Here is a 19,270-nt window from a genome sequence, read left to right as displayed (position 1 = left end):
GAACAACTACATTCAGCCCCATCACCTCCGTTCCTTCAGGTGGGTCTGAATTTCTCCTGGGTTTTCTGGACATTGCTTTTTGCAGAAACAATTAGTGCCTCAGAGTTTGGTGTCTGGTTTTCTCCATAGGAGAGGAGAAACCAGGAAAAGCAGTTTAATACAGCCGAGATTGGGAGTTGTGGTGGCCTGAAATTCATGGAGTGATTTCTCTGTGGCAAGAGAAAATACCTTTGTGCTAAAATCTCTTCCCAAGTTTTCCACACCTCCTTCTCTCCCAGATGCCACCATCAGCCTGGTGAACGGCGGGAGCCGCTGCGAGGGTCGCGTGGAGATTTCCCACTCTGGGGGCCGGGGCACTGTCTGTGACGATGACTGGGACCTGAGCGATGCCCAGGTGGTGTGCAGGCAGCTGGGATGTGGCTCTGCTGTTTCTGCAACATCAGGGGCCTCCTTCGGACAAGGCAGTGGCAGCATCTACCTGGACGATGTGAACTGTGCAGGCTGGGAGTCATCCATCTTCCAGTGCAGTCACCGTGGTTGGGGCGTCCACAATTGCGGCCACAGTGAAGATGCTGGTGTTGTGTGCTCAGGTACCACTGGTCTGACTGCCTGCATGCTATGAATTTTTCAGAGGGTGGTCTTAGTTAGCTGGAATTAGATGGTTTGTTGGGGTGAGGGCAGGGTCACGTTTTTGGTTGCTCCCACCATGAGAGACCATTCTGGTGACATCCCCAGGCTCTCCATGGCCCGTGTGCCAAGCTGGCAGCAACGTGCCCAGCACTGGGAGAAAGGCAGGCATGGATCTTCATCCAACAGGCCTCACCTCCTTTCCTTTCCTCCCCTACAGATGCTGCAAGCATAACTACAGACTACCCCACCACCTCCACTTCTTCAGGTGGGTCAGAATTTCTCTTGCCTTTTCTGGCTGGTGCTTTCTGCAGAAACAATTAGTGCCTCAGTGGTCGGGGTTTAGTCTCCTCTAAGGGAGAGCAGAGCCTGCAAAAAGCACAGCAGAACGCAGCTGAGACTGAGAGCTGCATGGGATCAGAATCATCCCTCTAGAAGTGCAGCCACAGCTGCTGGGGAGTCCACAATTGCGGCCACAGTGAAGATGCTGATGTGTGCTCAGGTACCACTGCTATGGCTGCCTGCATGCTGGGACTCTTTCAGGCAGTGTCCCCTCTTGGCTGGGGATGGGTGTGCAATTGTGTTTTTGTGGATCCCACCATGGGGACCATTCTGCTGACACCTCCAGCCTCTCCACTGCCCGTGTGCCACGCCGGCAGCAACGTGCCCAGCACTGGGAGAAAGGCGAACATGGATCTCCATCCAACAGGCCTCGCATCCTTCTTTCCTTTCCTCCCCTACAGGTGCCCCAAGAACAACTACATTCAGCCCCATCACCTCCGTTCCTTCAGGTGGGTCTGAATTTCTCCTGGATTTTCTGGACATTGCTTTTTGCAGAAACAATTAGTGCCTCAGAGTTTGGTGTCTGGTTTTCTCCATAGGAGAGGAGAAACCAGGAAAAGCAGTTTAATACAGCCGAGATTGGGAGTTGTGGTGGCCTGAAATTCATGGAGTGATTTCTCTGTGGCAAGAGAACATGCCTTTGTGCTGAAATCTCTTGCCAAGGTTTCCACACCTCTTTCTCTCCCAGGTGCCACCATCAGCCTGGTGAACGGCGGGAGCCGCTGCGAGGGTCGCGTGGAGATTTCCCACTCTGGGGGCCGGGGCACTGTCTGTGACGATGGCTGGGACCTGAGCGATGCCCAGGTGGTGTGCAGGCAGCTGGGATGTGGCTCTGCTGTTTCTGCAACATCAGGGGCCTCCTTTGGACAAGGCAGTGGCAGCATCTACCTGGACGATGTGAACTGTGCAGGCTGGGAGTCATCCATCTTCCAGTGCAGTCACCGTGGTTGGGGCGTCCACAATTGCGGCCACAGTGAAGATGCTGGTGTTGTGTGCTCAGGTACCACTGGTTTGACTGCCTGCATACTATGAATTTTTCAGAGATTGGTCTTAGTTAGCTGGAATTAGATGGTTTGTTGGGGTGAGGGCAGGGTCATGTTTTTGGTTGCTCCCACCATGAGAGACCATTCTGGTGACATCCCCAGGCTCTCCATGGCCCGTGTGCCAAGCTGGCAGCAACGTGCCCAGCACTGGGAGAAAGGCAGGCATGGATCTTCATCCAACAGGCCTCACCTCCTTTCCTTTCCTCCCCTACAGATGCTGCAAGCATAACTACAGACTACCCCACCACCTCCACTTCTTCAGGTGGGTCAGAATTTCTCTTGCCTTTTCTGGCTGGTGCTTTCTGCAGAAACAATTAGTGCCTCAGTGGTTGGGATTTAGTCTCCTCTAAGGGAGAGCAGAGCCTGGAAAAAGCACAGCAGAACGCAGCTGAGACTGAGAGCTGCATGGGATCAGAATCATCCCTCTAGAAGTGCAGCCACAGCTGCTGGGGAGTCCACAATTGTGGCCACAGTGAAGATGCTGATGTGTGCTCAGGTACCACTGCTATGGCTGCCTGCACGCTGGGACTCTTTCAGGCAGTGTCCCCTCTTGGCTGGGGATGGGTGTGCAATTGTGTTTTTGTGGATCCCACCATGGGGACCATTCTGCTGACACCTCCAGCCTCTCCACTGCCCGTGTGCCACGCCGGCAGCAACGTGCCCAGCACTGGGAGAAAGGCGAACATGGATCTCCATCCAACAGGCCTCGCATCCTTCTTTCCTTTCCTCCCCTACAGGTGCCCCAAGAACAACTACATTCAGCCCCATCACCTCCGTTCCTTCAGGTGGGTCTGAATTTCTCCTGGGTTTTCTGGACATTGCTTTTTGCAGAAACAATTAGTGCCTCAGAGTTTGGTGTCTGGTTTTCTCCATAGGAGAGGAGAAACCAGGAAAAGCAGTTTAATACAGCCGAGATTGGGAGTTGTGGTGGCCTGAAATTCATGGAGTGATTTCTCTGTGGCAAGAGAACATGCCTTTGTGCTGAAATCTCTTGCCAAGGTTTCCACACCTCTTTCTCTCCCAGGTGCCACCATCAGCCTGGTGAACGGCGGGAGCCGCTGCGAGGGTCGCGTGGAGATTTCCCACTCTGGGGGCCGGGGCACTGTCTGTGACGATGGCTGGGACCTGAGCGATGCCCAGGTGGTGTGCAGGCAGCTGGGATGTGGCTCTGCTGTTTCTGCAACATCAGGGGCCTCCTTTGGACAAGGCAGTGGCAGCATCTACCTGGACGATGTGAACTGTGCAGGCTGGGAGTCATCCATCTTCCAGTGCAGTCACCGTGGTTGGGGCGTCCACAATTGCGGCCACAGTGAAGATGCTGGTGTTGTGTGCTCAGGTACCACTGGTTTGACTGCCACCATTCTCGACTTTTTCAGAGGGTGGTCTTAGTTAGCTGGATTTAGATGATTTGTTGGGAATGAGGGCAGGGTCATGTTTTTGGTTGCTCCCACTCTTAGAAACCATCCTGCTGACACCCCAGGTTTCTCCACTGCCCATATGCCAAGCTGGCAGCAACCTGCCCAACACGGAGAGAAAGTCAAGCACAAACTTTCATCCAGCAGGCCTCACCTGCCTCTTTCCTCCCCTACAGATGCTATATGTACAGGCACAACCGCTCCCAGCATCACCTTCCCTGTTCTTACTGTGGGTCTGAATTTCTCCTGGGGTTTCTGACCGCAGGTTTTTGCAGAAACAATTAGTGCCTCAGTGTTTGGTGTTTAGTTTTCTCCTGGGACAGGAGAAGCCAGGAAAAGCAGTTTATGACAGCCAAGACTGGGTGTTGTCGTGGCCTGAAACTCACAGAGTGTTTCCATGGCCTGGATGCCATCTTGGTTACTATCTTTTTTCCTTTATATATTCTCTATATCCTTTACAAACATATTTGTAGCTTTGTCGGTTTTTATTGTAACATCGCACCAGCATGTTCCTAGTCAGGAAGTCAGAACTCATTCTAGGATCCCTATGCTATCTTGGTTCTTCCTGGCTAAAAGTGCCGAAAAATGGCTCTTCAGACACATTTCATCAACAAAGTACAGTCCCATTTGTAGGCAGAGAGGACTTTGAAGGGACTTGCACTGGGGAGAAGTTGCATCACCACTTGTGGATATTTTGTGAGTTTTGTGGACATTTTTCCCTATCTGTCGTGGAGGCCTCCAATGAAGATCCACTTTTATATTACTTCCAGTACAAAAATTACCCCCAAAGCTTTGTTGTTTCATTTCCAGGTTGAGAAAGGCATCACCCTGGCAAGAAGAGTTGCCTTTGTGCTAGAGGATCTGTATCTCCTTCTTTCCCAGATGCCACCACCATCAGCCTGGTGAACGGCGGGAACCGCTGCGAGGGTCGCGTGGAGATTTCCCACTCTGGGGGCCGGGGCACTGTCTGTGACGATGACTGGGACCTGAGCGATGCCCAGGTGGTGTGCAGGCAGCTGGGATGTGGAGATGCTGTTTCTGCAACATCAGGGGCCTCCTTTGGACAAGGCAATGGCAGCATCTACCTGGACGATGTGAACTGCATGGGATCAGAATCATCCCTCTTCCAGTGCAGCCACCGTGGTTGGGGCGTCCACAATTGTGGCCACGGTGAAGATGCTGGTGTTGTGTGCTCAGGTACCACTGGTCTGACTGCCTGCATGCTGGGACTCTTTCAGGAAGTGTCCCCTCTTGGCTGGGGATACGGGTGTGTGTTGGGGATTATGTTTTGGTTTCAATTTTTTGGTTTTAATTCGTTATATGCTATACATTAGTCTTTTGTGTTTGAGTGATTCTATGGCTGGGGGTGGATTTCATGGTATGGTGATTACATGTGAGATTTTCTTTTGTTCATTCTCTGATTTTATGGCATTAAGGTGACAACCTTTTACTTTATTTCATACCCATGTGCCTGAAGCCCACAGAGTTAATAATTGCAATCACAGGTCATAATTCTCTGAAGAGTTCATCACTCTTGTAGCCTAACTGAGAGGAGCACAATCATTACGTTTCTTTTGAGATTTAACCTTGTGTTTCCACGGTTTCTGTATATACAACATATTTTTATTTGATCCAAAGGAAAGCTAAATTAATCACTTCTATCCCTAAATTTCTTTTCTTTTTCTTTCCTTTTTCAGGTCAAAAAATTATTTGTGGTGATACACTTTTTAAGTCCTCTGGAACATTTCAGAGTCCTTCTTTGAACCCTTCAGATGAAGCAGATTGTTTGTGGCAAATACATGTAACAAACAATTTCCTCATTACACTCACATTTGATAACATTCAGTAAGTAAACCACTTTATGCTTGGGCAATTAAAAAATTCCAAATCTCAACTGCATCCACAGTTCCTGGGCACATTTCCCATCCTATAAGTGAATGATATATATACATGGGAAATGTGTGAGCACAGAATCCTATTATATTGTTTGTTCAGCATTTAAACCCCAAAGTTTAGCAAATGCATTTTTTAATATATTGTCATTTCTTCCTCAGGTTGCAAGGTGGATGCCAAAATGACTATATTGAGATCTATGATGGGCCACCTAAATCTTCTCCTCTACTTGGAAGAATTTGTTCTAGTTCTCATCTCACATACACCTCATCTTCAAACTTCATGTCTGTGAGATTTTACTCCAGATATTCCAGTGGAAGTTTTAGGGCTCGGTATCAGTCCCTTCCAGCAGACCGGAACACCAGTAAATTTCAATTCTATTTCTAATTCTGTTCTCTTAGTAATGCTTGCGTTGCTCAAAAGCTTTTATACACTGGTTTTTTTTACTAAATAAGTATTTGTTAATGTTGTTGAAGGAATCTTACATAGATGATATTCCTGTTTGAGTTTTGTGACTGCTCACTTTCAGAAAATAACTACTTTTTTTCTTTAAAAATATTCAATTCATTTGCCTTTAGATGTTTTCTGTTATTTTCTAAACTCATATTCTTTGTCCAACATCATAATTCATATGTATTTTTGTGGACAAACTTTCACAGAGTCATAGAAATGTTGGTTAGAAGGGACTTTTGAAGTCTATTCAAAACAGAGCTACTGCCAACACCAGGTCAAATCCATTAAGAACTGGTCTGGCTGAATGTCGAGAAATATTCAAAGGATGAAATATTGAAAGCTACTACTCTGGGTGACCTGTTCCAGTACTGTCCTATTGCTTTCCCATATCTAAGTCTCAAGTGTAAAAATAAGTGGTATGGCTTATGAATTCTCTTCTCTAAATGGCAGCAGTGATTGCATTTGTTGGACTTCCAATATGAAAGCATTATCAAGTACCCAAAATCACTAATAATTAATATATTTTTTTCCCCCTAGCCCTTCTGTGCTTGCCAACCTACATGTATGCAGTGGTAGACAGACATTATCTCGAGTCCCAGGGCTACTCAGTGGGGAACATCAGCCTGGCAGACCCTCAGTGTACACCAAAAATTACATCAACTGAGGTTATATTCAACATTTCGTACAGTGACTGTGGTACAAGTAGACAGGTTGGTGTCAAGATATTTGGGACAGCTCTGGGCATGGGAATTTATTGGACATTTAGAAAATTGTCATGGATTGCAAAGGGTGTTGTAGGCCACAGGCATGCAAAACATAGAAAAGGAGCATGTGTTTCTGGAGGCTGAATTTGGTTAAATATTTATACTTATCCTTCCCAAAGTACTTACATCCTTCCCGGTACCTATTTCAGAATGATGTTCTAGAGAACAAAAATAGAGGGGAGAGTTAAGTTGGCAATCCCATCCTGGGTGCTTGGGATTTTTCAGTGTGACAGGTCCTTTCTGACCACCAGGACCTGGCACATACATTAGTTCATAATGCTCACAGTGAACATGACCTCATGTGGAAATTCAACACTCATTTAATGTGTCAAACAGGGCAACAACGAAACAATCACCTACTCCAACTTGATTAAAGTGCCTGCTCCTGGCACAGTCATCAAGAGGAAAAAGGACCTTCACTTCCACATCAGCTGCAAAATGCTGCAGAACACCTGGGTTCAGCTCATGTACATTGCTGATGATATCATCGATGTCAACAAAACCCAGTATGGCAGATACGAAGTGAGCCTGACGTTCTACAACTCCTCATCTTTCCAGTGGCCAGTGCATGACTTCCCTTACTATGTTGACATGAACCAGAATTTGTTCCTCCAAGCTTCTCTTCACAGCTCTGATCAAAATCTGACCGTGTTTGTGGACACCTGTGTGGCATCACCTAATTCTAGTGATTTTAGAACACTGGTCTATGAATTGAGCAAGAGTGGGTAAGAACTTTGTAAAAAATTACTTTAAAAGCATTTCTATGTGTTGTTCTAACAGAACTTAATTTGTGAAATGAGGTGATTTAGGACCAGTGTACATTGTCTGTAATTCTCAGGGCAAATGTTCTTCTAAGAACAACTTTTTGGTAAAGCTTGAGTAAAATTCAGAATGGCGACCAAACATCATTCTGAATGTTGCAGTCAAGCACTGAGAGTTCACCCGAAGAGGCAGTGAGGAAATTGAGGTCTGATTTTGTTTCTGAAACAGATGTATGAAAAGGAGGGGTGTCCATGGCTCTACATTTCTGTACATCATGAGTTTTACAGCATCATAACTGGAGTACAAAACTGTCTACTCAAAAAGAAGAGAAATTCCTTAGCCTTTTCTTACTATTCTAGAAACCCAAACCGCTTTGCCTAAATTTTTGCCAAAATACATTGAAACACTAAAGAGAATGTTTATTTTAAAAAAAGGTATATTAAAATTAGTTTCATGTTTCCAGAGAAGAAAGGAGAACTTTCTCTTTCTGCAACAACTTTCAAGGGCCTCTTTTCATACAGTTAATCCTGTTTGCAAATGCATAACAGGCTCTCACCTGAAACACAGAAACCAGCAGAACCACTAGCCATTTTTCAGCTATTCATGTTTACACAGAACTTGTTAAGCTGTGAAATTTCTGTGCTGTGCACATTTAAGTAATTTCTCTTCTTTCTAAAAGCACTTCTTTTAAAAAGTCTTTTGATTTCTCTTTTACTTCCTGGTTTTATACTTAACCTTGAAACTTATTGCAAAGAGAGGGTGTAATAGTACTTCTGCTCCTGAGAGGGTGTGAGTTAATAGCTAATCTTGTTGATTTTATGTTGATTTAATGTCCTAATGTTGATTGTCTGTCCTCCCAGGTGTTCCAGTAACCCTAGCTACGCTCTCTTCCCCTCGCCACGCGGCAACGTCGCTTGGTTTGGGTTTAACGCAAAGAGCGGCTGTAATGGTGCTTCTGCTCATGAGAAGCTGTGAGTTAATAGCTAATCTGTTGATTCCATGTCCTTCCAGGTGTGCTAGTGACTCTACCTACTCTCTCTACCCCTCGCCACGGAGCGACATCGCTCGGTTTGGGTTTAATGCCTTCTCGTTCGTGAACCGATTCCCATCGGTGTTCCTGCGCTGCGAGCTGCTGGTGTGCAGGTACCACGACTTCCCCTCCCGCTGCTACCAAGGCTGTGTGAGCAGGTTCAGGAGGAATGCAGATTCTTCCCACGAGCAAGTGAATGTTGTTGTTGGACCCGTGCAGCTTCGGGAAGCTCACGCTGAGAGCAGGAACATTGGTAAGTTTAAATATCTTGAATAACGTAAGACTCTGTGTGTTCCTGTCTGTTTGCATTTCAGTTCAGACAGGAAATCCAGCTCTGAAATGTGCCTTTGCTAGTTTATTTACAATTTGGCTGTAATTCTTACGAGGGATTATTATTTTTTATTTGTATAAAATAGTTCTATTAGATTTACAAGCTCTTTCTATCATAGTTTAGATCCATTCTTTGTTCTGCACATATCAAGTGGCAATTGGTTAAATTCTATGGGAAGAGGGATGAGATGTAACTAATCTGATTGACATTAATTTTCCAAAGATATCTGTGCCTAATTTGCATGTCTGTTATTTATTTACAATCAATCTCTAGGCCCTCTTGGAAATGCTGTTTCTCAGTGTCCTGTAGCTGCTGTTTCCACTACCAGAAAGCAACATCTTAAGGTCTTTCAGTGCAATCATCACAGACTTCCAGTTTCTCTTTAATTTCTTGCCACAATCTTTACTTGTTTTGCATGGCCACAGAATAATTTGTGAAATAATGTGCAGTTTTCCAATCAGATCCAGATTAGAGCTTTTTAACTCAAATTCTCTTTGCCTAATTATCTTTGCAATTAACCAGCTCAGGGGAAAAAACCAAAACAGTAAGTTTCTCTCCAACTCTTTTATGTGCAGGGCTGGCCTCTGACATCCAGGCAAAAGGGGAGACCCTGAGCTCAGAGCCTGCTGCCAGCTCCCACGTTCCTCTGGCTGTGACCATCGTGGTGCTGGTAGCTGCTGCTCTCACAGTGGGAGGATTTCTTTGGAAGAGGAAACTGCAGGAGGCCATCCCATACCAGAAACTGTGAGAGGCAGCTCCAGGCATGGAGGTGGAAGGACACTTTCACCAGCCACCTGCTTCGTTATTTGGGTTTGCAATCAGTGTGAAGGGCAGCTCTTACTTGGCTATTCCACCATCCAGACCATGTTTGAAGAATCAAGATTACACCTGATGTTACCATGAACTGAATTTATAAAGCAGCCTGATTTTTAAAACCTGAGGTGTAAAGAAGGATTGATTCTTTCATCCCAGCATCCAAATAAGCACCTTCAGTGCTGGACATTTCAAAGCTTTTCTGTTGAGCTCCTCATTGAATGTCTATCTGAGAAGACTGAAATAGGTGCCTTGAGAAACAAGAACTGATTTATTTGGCCCTTGCTGATATGCAGATGAAACACCTGTGCAGCACCATAGATACACTAGGAAGTAGTACAAGAAAAATGTTTCTTTGCAGTAAAAAATCTCAATAATGAGCCATAATCAACTATGCTCAGGGGTTGTATATGAAGAATTATTGCTGTACAGCATTCCTGACTTTGGGCAGATTGGTTCTTCCCAAATCCATATTTCTCTGAATAAATGTAGGCCATTTATACGATTTTATATGGAGGATGAATATAATCCTGTTACTTAAATGTGTAATTAAAAACAACAGGAAAGAAAATAGTTTTTTGAGCAATACTTTTTTTTGTGTACTTGCAAACATCCCACTTGTATGTGTGACCTCATGGCTAACACACTCCTGGGTTTGAGAACGTGGCTTCTGACAAAGTGACTTTGCCAAGCTCCTGCTCTCACACATTTCTACACCTGGAATGGGTGGGAAGGAGAAAATGTAGGTAAGTTCCCATAAGGAAGTGTGATCTCTCTCCTACCCCATGTGAAAACAAAATAAAAAAAACAATAAAGAAATTATTTTGGAAGAAGCTGCTTGATACAGGTGGAAAGGTCACTGGTATTGATTGAGAAATGCCCTTCTTGAGACGTTCCTGTTCTCCAGCCAGCTGTGAAAGAGGCAGGTTCATTTGGAACTGAGCAGTGTCGGATGTGCAAGGTGAGCCAAAGTGGTGACGTGTGAGGAAGGTGAGCTGTGCTCGTGGGTGACATCCTGACCTGACCAGGAGGATGAGGGCAGCTCTGACAGGAGCCAGCCCCACAGCCTGGACCATTTGTTCCTTCAAGCTGCCTTCCCCTCATGGCTCCAGGCAGGGCTCTCATCACCTCTCCATGATGTAAAGAAGGGATCACACACAGGTAGGGCCTGGCACTGCACACAGAAAGTGAGAGGGGTTTTCCACACTTGAGGAACAAGGATTGAGGGTCTTCCTCCCCCCTCTGCCTGCAGCCACCTTTGGAGGGCAGAGCACCTCAGAAGGCTGAACTGCCTTCACCCTTTCTCTGGACCAGAGATTGTCTGGGCTCAGAGGAATGCAGCCATCTGCTCAGCACAGCAAGGATGCTCCTGGACCTGGGCTTTCCTACTCTGTAGAACAGGACCTTCCCCTCTGCTCTTCCCAGACCTGCTGTATTCTCCTTCCCCTGTCCCTGCTGCTGTGGTGTTCCTACCACACCATCTTGCAGGCACTTTTTTACACTTCTCCTATTCTCTCAATATTATTTTCACAAGAGACAAGCAGAAAGACCTCAGGCCTAGATCCTGGTGTCTCCAATCCTCAGCATCCCTGTGCTGTTCAGAGCTGAGGTTTCACATAGCACATCAGTGCCAGGGCTCCCAGATGGAGAAATACCAAGGCTGGATAAAAATACAAGGTAGAATTACCAAGTTCACTGGTTTTCATATTAAATATTGCTGCAGCAAGTGTTGCCAAACTGCTCAGGTAGTAGATGTTTCAGACTCCTCCTCATATCTTGCTATCTGCCTTGATCCACAAGCATTATAGAAATGCAGGATTCAAGAAAATTTGGTTTGATGATGAGGAAAGGGTCATGTGATTGGGAAATGATCTCTCTGCCACAAACCTTCCTGCCTGGATTCAGACTATCACTCCTTTGTGGAGAAGGCTGTGGATATCCTTATTCCAGTGTAGATACTTTCCTACAGTCATGGGTGAAAGCTGATTAATCTTGTTTGTCCCTTCACTGGTTTCCATTCTTACCTTTAAAAACCCAGTATGTTTGCAAAGTGCCCTCACAATTGTCAGCAGAAGAAAAGGTGTTTTCAAGGCTCAGTGTAGCTGCACTCAGAGTGATGTGCTGGGAAATACCTCTAGCTGCCAGAAGAAGACCTTGAGAACAAAAATGTGTTACTGCAAGAGATTTATCTAGCCAGGGGGAAGGGTTAAATACTGTATGGTATTTCACTAACTAAGGTTAATTAAACAAATTATTTATCCATTTCCATTGTGCAGAGATTGTCTGATAATAAAGATCTCTCAGAATATCTAGATTTTTGAAATGAATAATTTGTTTATGAGGAAGGTAGTGAAGAACTAATCAATTAAACAATCAATATTGATCTTTTACCTGGGCAGCTTAAGACTTTTTTTTACACTTGAACCACCGGGGAATTCCTTTTGTTTTCCCCTTCTTCCTTACCCTTTTTCAGTTATTACAAGGGTTTGAAGAAGAACTGTGATCCATCACTCACTCTTGCTTCACTGCTTGCAGTGTTTGATTGGCCACTCAAATAAACTGGATTTCTCATTCTTGTCAGGGTGTCAAAACCAGAATATGAATAGCGAATACCAGGTGGTGTGTACATATCCTCATTCATGTGCAAATGTGGTTGTTTGGATAAAGAAGAAACATATTTACCATCCTGAATGTTCACTTTCAAGGCTTCCAAAGTTATCTTTGGCCTCTCATATTTTCCACTTCCTTCTTCCATTCCAATGATATTGGCCTGTGTGGAAAGATGTTTTAGGTCACTCTCTTTTCCCCCTGGGCTTTGGTCTTCCTGCTTGATGGCTGTCCCTGGAGGCAATAAATTCATATGTGGCAACAATTTTAACTGGTGATAATTCCATGCAAGACATGATGGCTGTGGAGGTAGGGATGAGATGGAGAAGAGTGTTCTGACTCTTCAGTTTTAGGATGATCATCAGATTTTCTTCTTAAATTGTTAGAAACACAGAAGCAGAGGAAAATAACCACTCTGGCAAGAGAGTTATGAATGAGAATTGAGCATTATTTCATATTGTAGAAAAACCTTGGATTCATTCTTCAAGGAATGACACAGCTGTTATTGTCACTGTGTAAAATTCCACAAGGAATATATTAAGACATTTTTTTAATCTGAAGAAATCAGGACTTTTTTTTCCTCCAATTTGTTGGTTCAAAGGATCATATGATATTTTAGAACAAAATCAGTTTCAATCTATGTAATTTCCTTCACTATGCATGAAATCCGCTGATTTTTTTTCCACAGTGTTTGCACAAAAAGTTATCAGTTGACCCTGATTCCCTGACATTTCCTTGCAATCTGTCTGACAGTGAGTTTTTTTGGAATTTTGGCTTGTACTTTAATGTGCCCCAAAATAATTGGTTTGTACTGGGGCTAGAGCTGTTGATTTCAGCTGCAAGGTTCTTCAGAGATGCCCCAGTCAGAATTAAACAGGGCCATGAGGTCTGATCTTATTTTATTTAAAGTCTGCTGAAGGTTTAGACATTTATGGCTCCCCAAGAAGACCTGCCCATTAGTTGGCAAGGGTTTCTTGCTATTTTGCTGCAAGAAACTCATTTAAGTTTTAAGATTCCACTACCAATCCAATAGCTGACCAGGAACCTCCTCATGAAAGAAAAATGCTGAGATGCATCAGCCAGAACTGAAAGGTATCTTTGGACAGGAGCTCTCTTTTTTTTTGGTACAATGAGATGATTGTGAAACCTATGGTAGCATAAATACTTCCTTCCAGGCAATGGAAAATGTTACTCTTGAGATATTGTCTTTTTGCAAAACCCAGGAAGTTACAAAATATTAAATAACAAATCAAACACATGTTTGTTTCAGATTAGAGGGCTGTGGTTGTTTTATTGTTCTGCTGAAGAAAAAGAGACCTGGAGAGCCACTCCCCTTCAGAAATAGAGTATATATTGTGAGGTCCTCTTTACCACCAACACCTGGTGAGATGGGTACCCCCATGGTTTTGGCATGGCTTCTCTTGTTGGGTCCAGCAGTTCTGGAGGCCAAAACAGGTAAAAGACTTAGACTTGTTCCAGGGCAGATTAAAAAATTTATAAAGACTGCTTGGAGTCCTCTCTGTTGGTTCCAAGAGCAGAAATTAAATTCAGGCTGGTATTGGTTTGGGCAAAAGATTGCGAATTGGATGAAAGAGCAGAGTTTTGTTCTACTAAAATTGTGAACTAATCATCAGAGTGGATGATAAAAATTATTTGAACCATTTTGTGGGGTTCATTTTGCTGCCACAGGTTCCTACTCAACTTAGTGCCTTGTATCATTGCAAGAATTGTGTCTGTGAGTATGTAATCAATGAGGTATTCTTCCAGCTCCAGAAATCTGATCCAAAAATCATTGAAAGATTTATTTCTTTACTTTTCTCCATGAGTCATTTATTCCAGAGTATACATGTGCGCACATATTCTATATATTTAATATTGCTTGTATCAGTTGGTTCTTCTTGGTATTATGCACAATTTAACAAAATATAACATGAAGTTAGGTTTTCACACTCCAGTACTGTGGTTAAATGATGGACATCTAAAAATTATGAGAGATTAAATATTTTTAGTTCAACTTTTTTTATGATCATAGAATTTTTCCTTCCATGATTGCTTTCTATCTCCTGAGTGGTTTGGGTGACTTTGAGTTAATAGTTCTGTGTGTATCTTACAATAATTGCTGATGACTTTTCTAATGAGTTATTTAAGCTTCTTGATGATAATTTATATTGCCACCATTCACCCCATCAATTCTCTCCCTCTGTCTCCTGCTTTTGTGGTGGTAACTCATCTCACTCTGGCTGCTCTGTGTCCCAGAGCAGAGTATTTGCTGTATTTGTGTAATCACAGGCTTTTGTCTTTTTGATACCTTTGAAGTGTGAGGAAGGATCCAGCCTATCCAATTTCATCCCCAGCTGATGGTTATGCTCTCACAGGGATGACAGCCCTTGAATGAAAGCAAATAAAACTGGTTTAGGTTGGCTTAATTTCCTAATCCCACTCTGACTTTTTGCCAGGTTTGCTGTTTCACCTCTCAAAAACCCTGTGAGTAGGGCTCAAAAATGTGCATGTTCAAATAGATATTTGAAGGAACAAGTCAGATATAAGTCAAGGGGCACTTTTATAGCTTTGCCCATTGAAAGTCATACAAATCAGTGCCAATTTAGTTTGGTCACCATCTTGACTGTACTTCTGCATCAACAGCAAAGAATTAGGGGCAGTGAAGAAATCCTGGAGGTGTTAACTTTTGAAATTTGTTTTGCTCTGGATGACTTAGTGTTTAATAATAAGGTAAATATATACTTGGCAGCAATGTAAAATATAACAAGTGCAGCTGCATGGTTTGATTTCCAGAGTGTAAATACTGCAAATCCAAAGTTAAAATATTTGTTTGCTTGCTTGCACTTGATAGTAAAGCTTTTAATAAACTTCTTCACCAAAAATGGATCTCTAAAATCAGAATTTTTATGCTGGTCACATCATAATTCTAAACAAGACATAAAACTGAAAAGCAGATGGGCTTTATCTGAATGAATGCAGTAATCAGCTGTATACAGGATAGGTTATTTCTTTATTTCAAAATGTAATAAATTTTACTGGTATATAAGTAATAAAGCCACTGAATTCCTGTTCAAATCTTTATAATCCTGTTGAAACAGAATCATCCATTCTGTTGAACATTTGGTGGAACTCTTTCACTAAAGTTAGTTTTATAAGCTATAGGATTTGGTGATGTGTGGACTCTCAGTCCTTAATCCTGTCCCAAAAATTTCTTTTCTTGCTTAAACCGCTCGTGCTTAGCCTGCTGCCTAACTTTACTGCAGGGATCTTGCATAAAACACACATGGCTGATTTTGAGAACTGGAAGAGAGGAATAAAAAAGGAACAAATCCCCTCTGTCCTCACAGGCACTTAATAATGGACTGGGCAACACCTTCTAGGGACAATACTGGAAGAAAGCAGAATAGATGCTCATTCCAGTCCCTTCCATCCTATTTCCCTGACTGTTTTGTGCCCTTGCCTCTCTCCCAAAGCTCCCTACGTCCACCTGGTGAACGGAAGGCACCGGTGTGAAGGTCGTGTTGAGATCTACTACCGGGGACGGTCGGGGACAGTGTGTGATGACTTCTGGGACCTCCCTGACGCCCAGGTTGTGTGCAGGCAGCTGGGCTGTGGCAGGGCCATTGCAGCTCTGGGAAGTGCCTACTTCGGGCAGGGCTCGGGTGACATCGTGCTGGACAACGTGAGGTGCAGTGGAAATGAGGCGTCCTTGCTGCGCTGCAACCACACGGGGTGGAGGATCCACAACTGCGCCCACTACGAAGACGCTTCTGTTGTCTGTTCAGGTACTCCCACACTTTTTCACCCTCAAATCCTGTCCTTTCATTCCACTGACCCTGCAGAACTAGCATGGATTTGTGTTGTCATCTTATTGAAGGGGTTCCATACTGTTGTCTCCTTATCACAAAAGTTTCATGTGTTCTTGGTGTTCCTCATGGAGCAGCTCCTCAGATCACTGACTCTTTCTTCTTCACAAAGCAGCCAACTGACTCCAGTTCCCTTCTCAACCAACCACACCACTCTTTTATAGCATCTTCTTCTCATTGGTTACAGCTGTGGCCTGTTAAAGTCAGGCCTGTTCCTAATCTTTGATAATTGGCCCAGCTGTAACTCCTTAGGGGTAAGATTACTTTCTACACTATCTTTATTTTCTTATATTCTATCCCCCTACAGATTTGTGTTTTTCTCATTATGTGAAACCTGTGCTTGCTCATCCATGCAAAGCAATTAAAAACCGCAAGGATCAGATATATATTGCAGATACACAAGGACAATTATTCCATCTAATCACCTGGCAGTGGCAATAAGGAAACAATTCAAAATTAGAGGCAAAGCTATGTCTGATCAGCAAAGTTTATCAAGGAGGAATGGGGTTAGGTGAATTCTTAGTGGATTTGTTATTGGCAATAATAATTTCACAATCACATCTCAGATTGTCATAGCTCATAATTCACTTTGGATTGTTTCCATATTTTTCAAGTCTTCCTTCATTTAGGTCCATTAATGCCTTTTTCCTTTGCAAATACCCATCCATTTTGAGTATCTTTCACCTTGCTGTGTTGATTTTACTTTCCCATTACTTTTTAGGAGAATTTATTTGTATCTTATTTTCTCATGTATTAACAACTGATCATCATGAACCGAGCATTGCTGATGACAACAGACTGTTCAGGTGTTTTGTATCAATATTGCAGTTTTCCACGTTTCCTTAGAGAGTAAGAGCCTGGAGAGCTAAATCCATGCTGGAAGGAAGTACTAGCTACACCAGTGTTTTTCCCTTAGAAGAAAAGAATAAAAATTGCTACCAGACCTGTGAACGCATCACACATAGACCTGTCATCTATGTTTGATGTGTTCAGAGCCTTTTTAAATGCCATTTATTTCTTGCCTGCATTCATAGCTCCCGTGCCTTCTACAGGCTGGATGTATCCAACAGATGATGCAGCCTGGTCCACTCCTGCCCTTGCACCAAGCACCATCCCAAGACCACTGCCCAGACTGTTCCTGGGGATGTCCTGATCCCCTGCAGAAGAGCATTCACAATGGGGACAGGCCCAAGCCCTGCTGCTGCCAGCAGCCCCACAGCTCCCCCCTTCATGCTAGGAGCCTGTGGAGTCTCAGGCTGAGCCTGGGCTGTGGAGTCCAGGGGCTGGGAGCAGATGCCACCCTGAACCTTACCCTGCTGACCATCTGGAAATACCACTTCCAATAAAAAAACTAAATTGGCTGTTACCCACCTCCATTCTGTCCATTGACCCCAGAAAGGAAGGACTATCCCATCAGAGTAATTGCTCTTGATTTCACTTCATCCTTGAGGGTCTGGGCTTGTAGCTACCACACAGACATATCCATTGCACAGTGCTGATGTGTGGAGTGTTTTTCTTTTTTTTTTTTTTTCACAGAGGAGCCTGATTCAAAACAAGCAGAGCCAATACCAACGTCTACAGCAGATTCAGCACTGGAGACAACCTCCACAGTAGGGACAACATCCATAGAACCAATGTCTCTCTCAGAGACATCAATGTCAGCATCAAGAGTCTTCACAAATGAGATGACATCCCCTGAGGAGATGACCACAACTGGATTAACAACCAACACAGAGGAGGTGTGTTTTGTGGAGATAATCAAAACTCCACAACTTTTGTATGTTTATTACAGAGCTGGACGCATGTGGGAATCGTTCTCCTAAAATGACATGCGTACTTCTGGGAACTTCAGGTCTCTTTTATCCCCCTCTCAAATACATATGCATACAATTTCACAATAGGTTCATGCATATTTATTTTTACGAATTTCGTGTGATATTTGCCGCTAGTTCTTCTTTATCAGAAAGAATTCCTAGGTCAGGTTGACCTACTCTCACAGCAGTCTCTCTGTCTCTTTATCACTCTCTATCTCTTCCCCCTTATCTCTGTCCTTCTAGAAAAACTAGGCTTTTGCAGTCAGGCTAAATAGCTATGTTTTCTAACCACAGACTTAACTCAAAAATGTACATTTCGCCTAAATCAAAATGGGTTTCTACTCTGGAAAATTTCCACTCTGCCTCATGTGACAACCCCATTTCAGACAACCGCCATGGTGACATCATCCCCCACAGCAGAGGAATCCTTCCTAGAGGAGGTGGCCACCACAGTGCCAATGACAACCCTAGCAGTCACACCCAACCCATGGCAAACAACCATGAGAGAGATGTCTACTCTACCAGAGACAGAAGTGCCATCCTCTGCCCCAACACTGCCGTACTCACTGTCTGATATGATCAGCACAGTGGAGGAGAGCACAACAGGTAACCCTGTCCACTGTCACTCACTGTCCTCTTTAGTGCCCCTGGGCTTCCTTCCCAGACCTGGCTGCACTGCAGACAGACTCCCAAAATGACAGGAGAGAGTTCCATGTTCTCTTCTCCCATTATTTGTCCAGCTCTGCTTTTCATGTCCATTGCCATTGCACTAATGACCTCCTTAGCAGGAGCATCCAGCCCAACATACTCGACCAGCGCACCGCCACCCACCAGCCCACCAGAGACGTCCACCTCAGCAGAGACGTCACCCACAGCAGAGATGACCAGCAAAATGGCATCCAGTGCCACGCCAGAGATGTCCACAGTGCCATCCAGTGCCACGCCAGAGATGTCCACCACAGCAGAAATGCCCACCTCACCAGAGACAACCACATTCACAAGGATGATGACCTCACCCTTGTTGGGCACCTCAGAGAAAATAGCTATGAGGCCAGAGGAGAGCACACCAGGTAACCCTGTCATCTCTCACTCATCAGTCTCCAAAGTGCTCCTGATCTCTTTACTGAGTGACCCTAACCCCTGGTACATGTCCCACTGGTGGATTGGTGCTTTCTGTTGCTTGGTGAGCTGAGCATATGCCAAGAAAAAGCCCTGTTTGCACAAAGAGAGCGCAGCAGACTCTCCTGGCCTGCAGGAATAGGGTTTCAGAGAGGTGGCAAAGAGCAGGACAGAGGGGTGACTGAGCTGGGAGGCTGGGAAAGGACTCAGGGCGTTTTGGGCTGGTGTCTCTATGGGAAATGACTGGGCAGAGCTTCACCCTGTCTACCAGCATTAATGATCCATCCTTGCCTGTCATACCAAATGCTGTGGCCACTGTAAGAATTACCTCCCTAGCAGGGATACCCATGATAGAGCAGAAGATAAAGGAAACAACCTTCATAGCACAGAC

The 19,270-nt window shown here is 44.3% G+C and overlaps 1 protein-coding gene across 1 annotated transcript in view; it reads left to right on the top strand.

Annotated features, from left to right (window-relative positions):
- DMBT1 (deleted in malignant brain tumors 1) overlaps nt 1-19,270 on the top strand; it is a 61,880-nt gene that overhangs the window by 28,755 nt on the left and 13,855 nt on the right. Inside the window, exons 35-40 of the mRNA XM_054277256.1 lie at nt 279-599; nt 632-634; nt 1,658-1,978; nt 3,037-3,357; nt 4,310-4,633; nt 15,554-15,865. Of these exons, the coding sequence (XP_054133231.1) occupies nt 279-599; nt 632-634; nt 1,658-1,978; nt 3,037-3,357; nt 4,310-4,633; nt 15,554-15,865 (1,602 nt within the window). The remainder of the gene's footprint in view (nt 1-278; nt 600-631; nt 635-1,657; nt 1,979-3,036; nt 3,358-4,309; nt 4,634-15,553; nt 15,866-19,270) is intronic.

This window comes from Melozone crissalis, unplaced genomic scaffold (genome assembly GCF_028551555.1).
Source record: "Melozone crissalis strain CALT ecotype California unplaced genomic scaffold, PUWL_Pcris_2 ptg000019l_1, whole genome shotgun sequence".
NCBI lineage: Eukaryota > Metazoa > Chordata > Aves > Passeriformes > Passerellidae > Melozone > Melozone crissalis.
The sequence above is the reverse complement of the archived record's forward strand: the minus strand, read 5'-3'. Positions and strand labels throughout refer to the sequence as shown.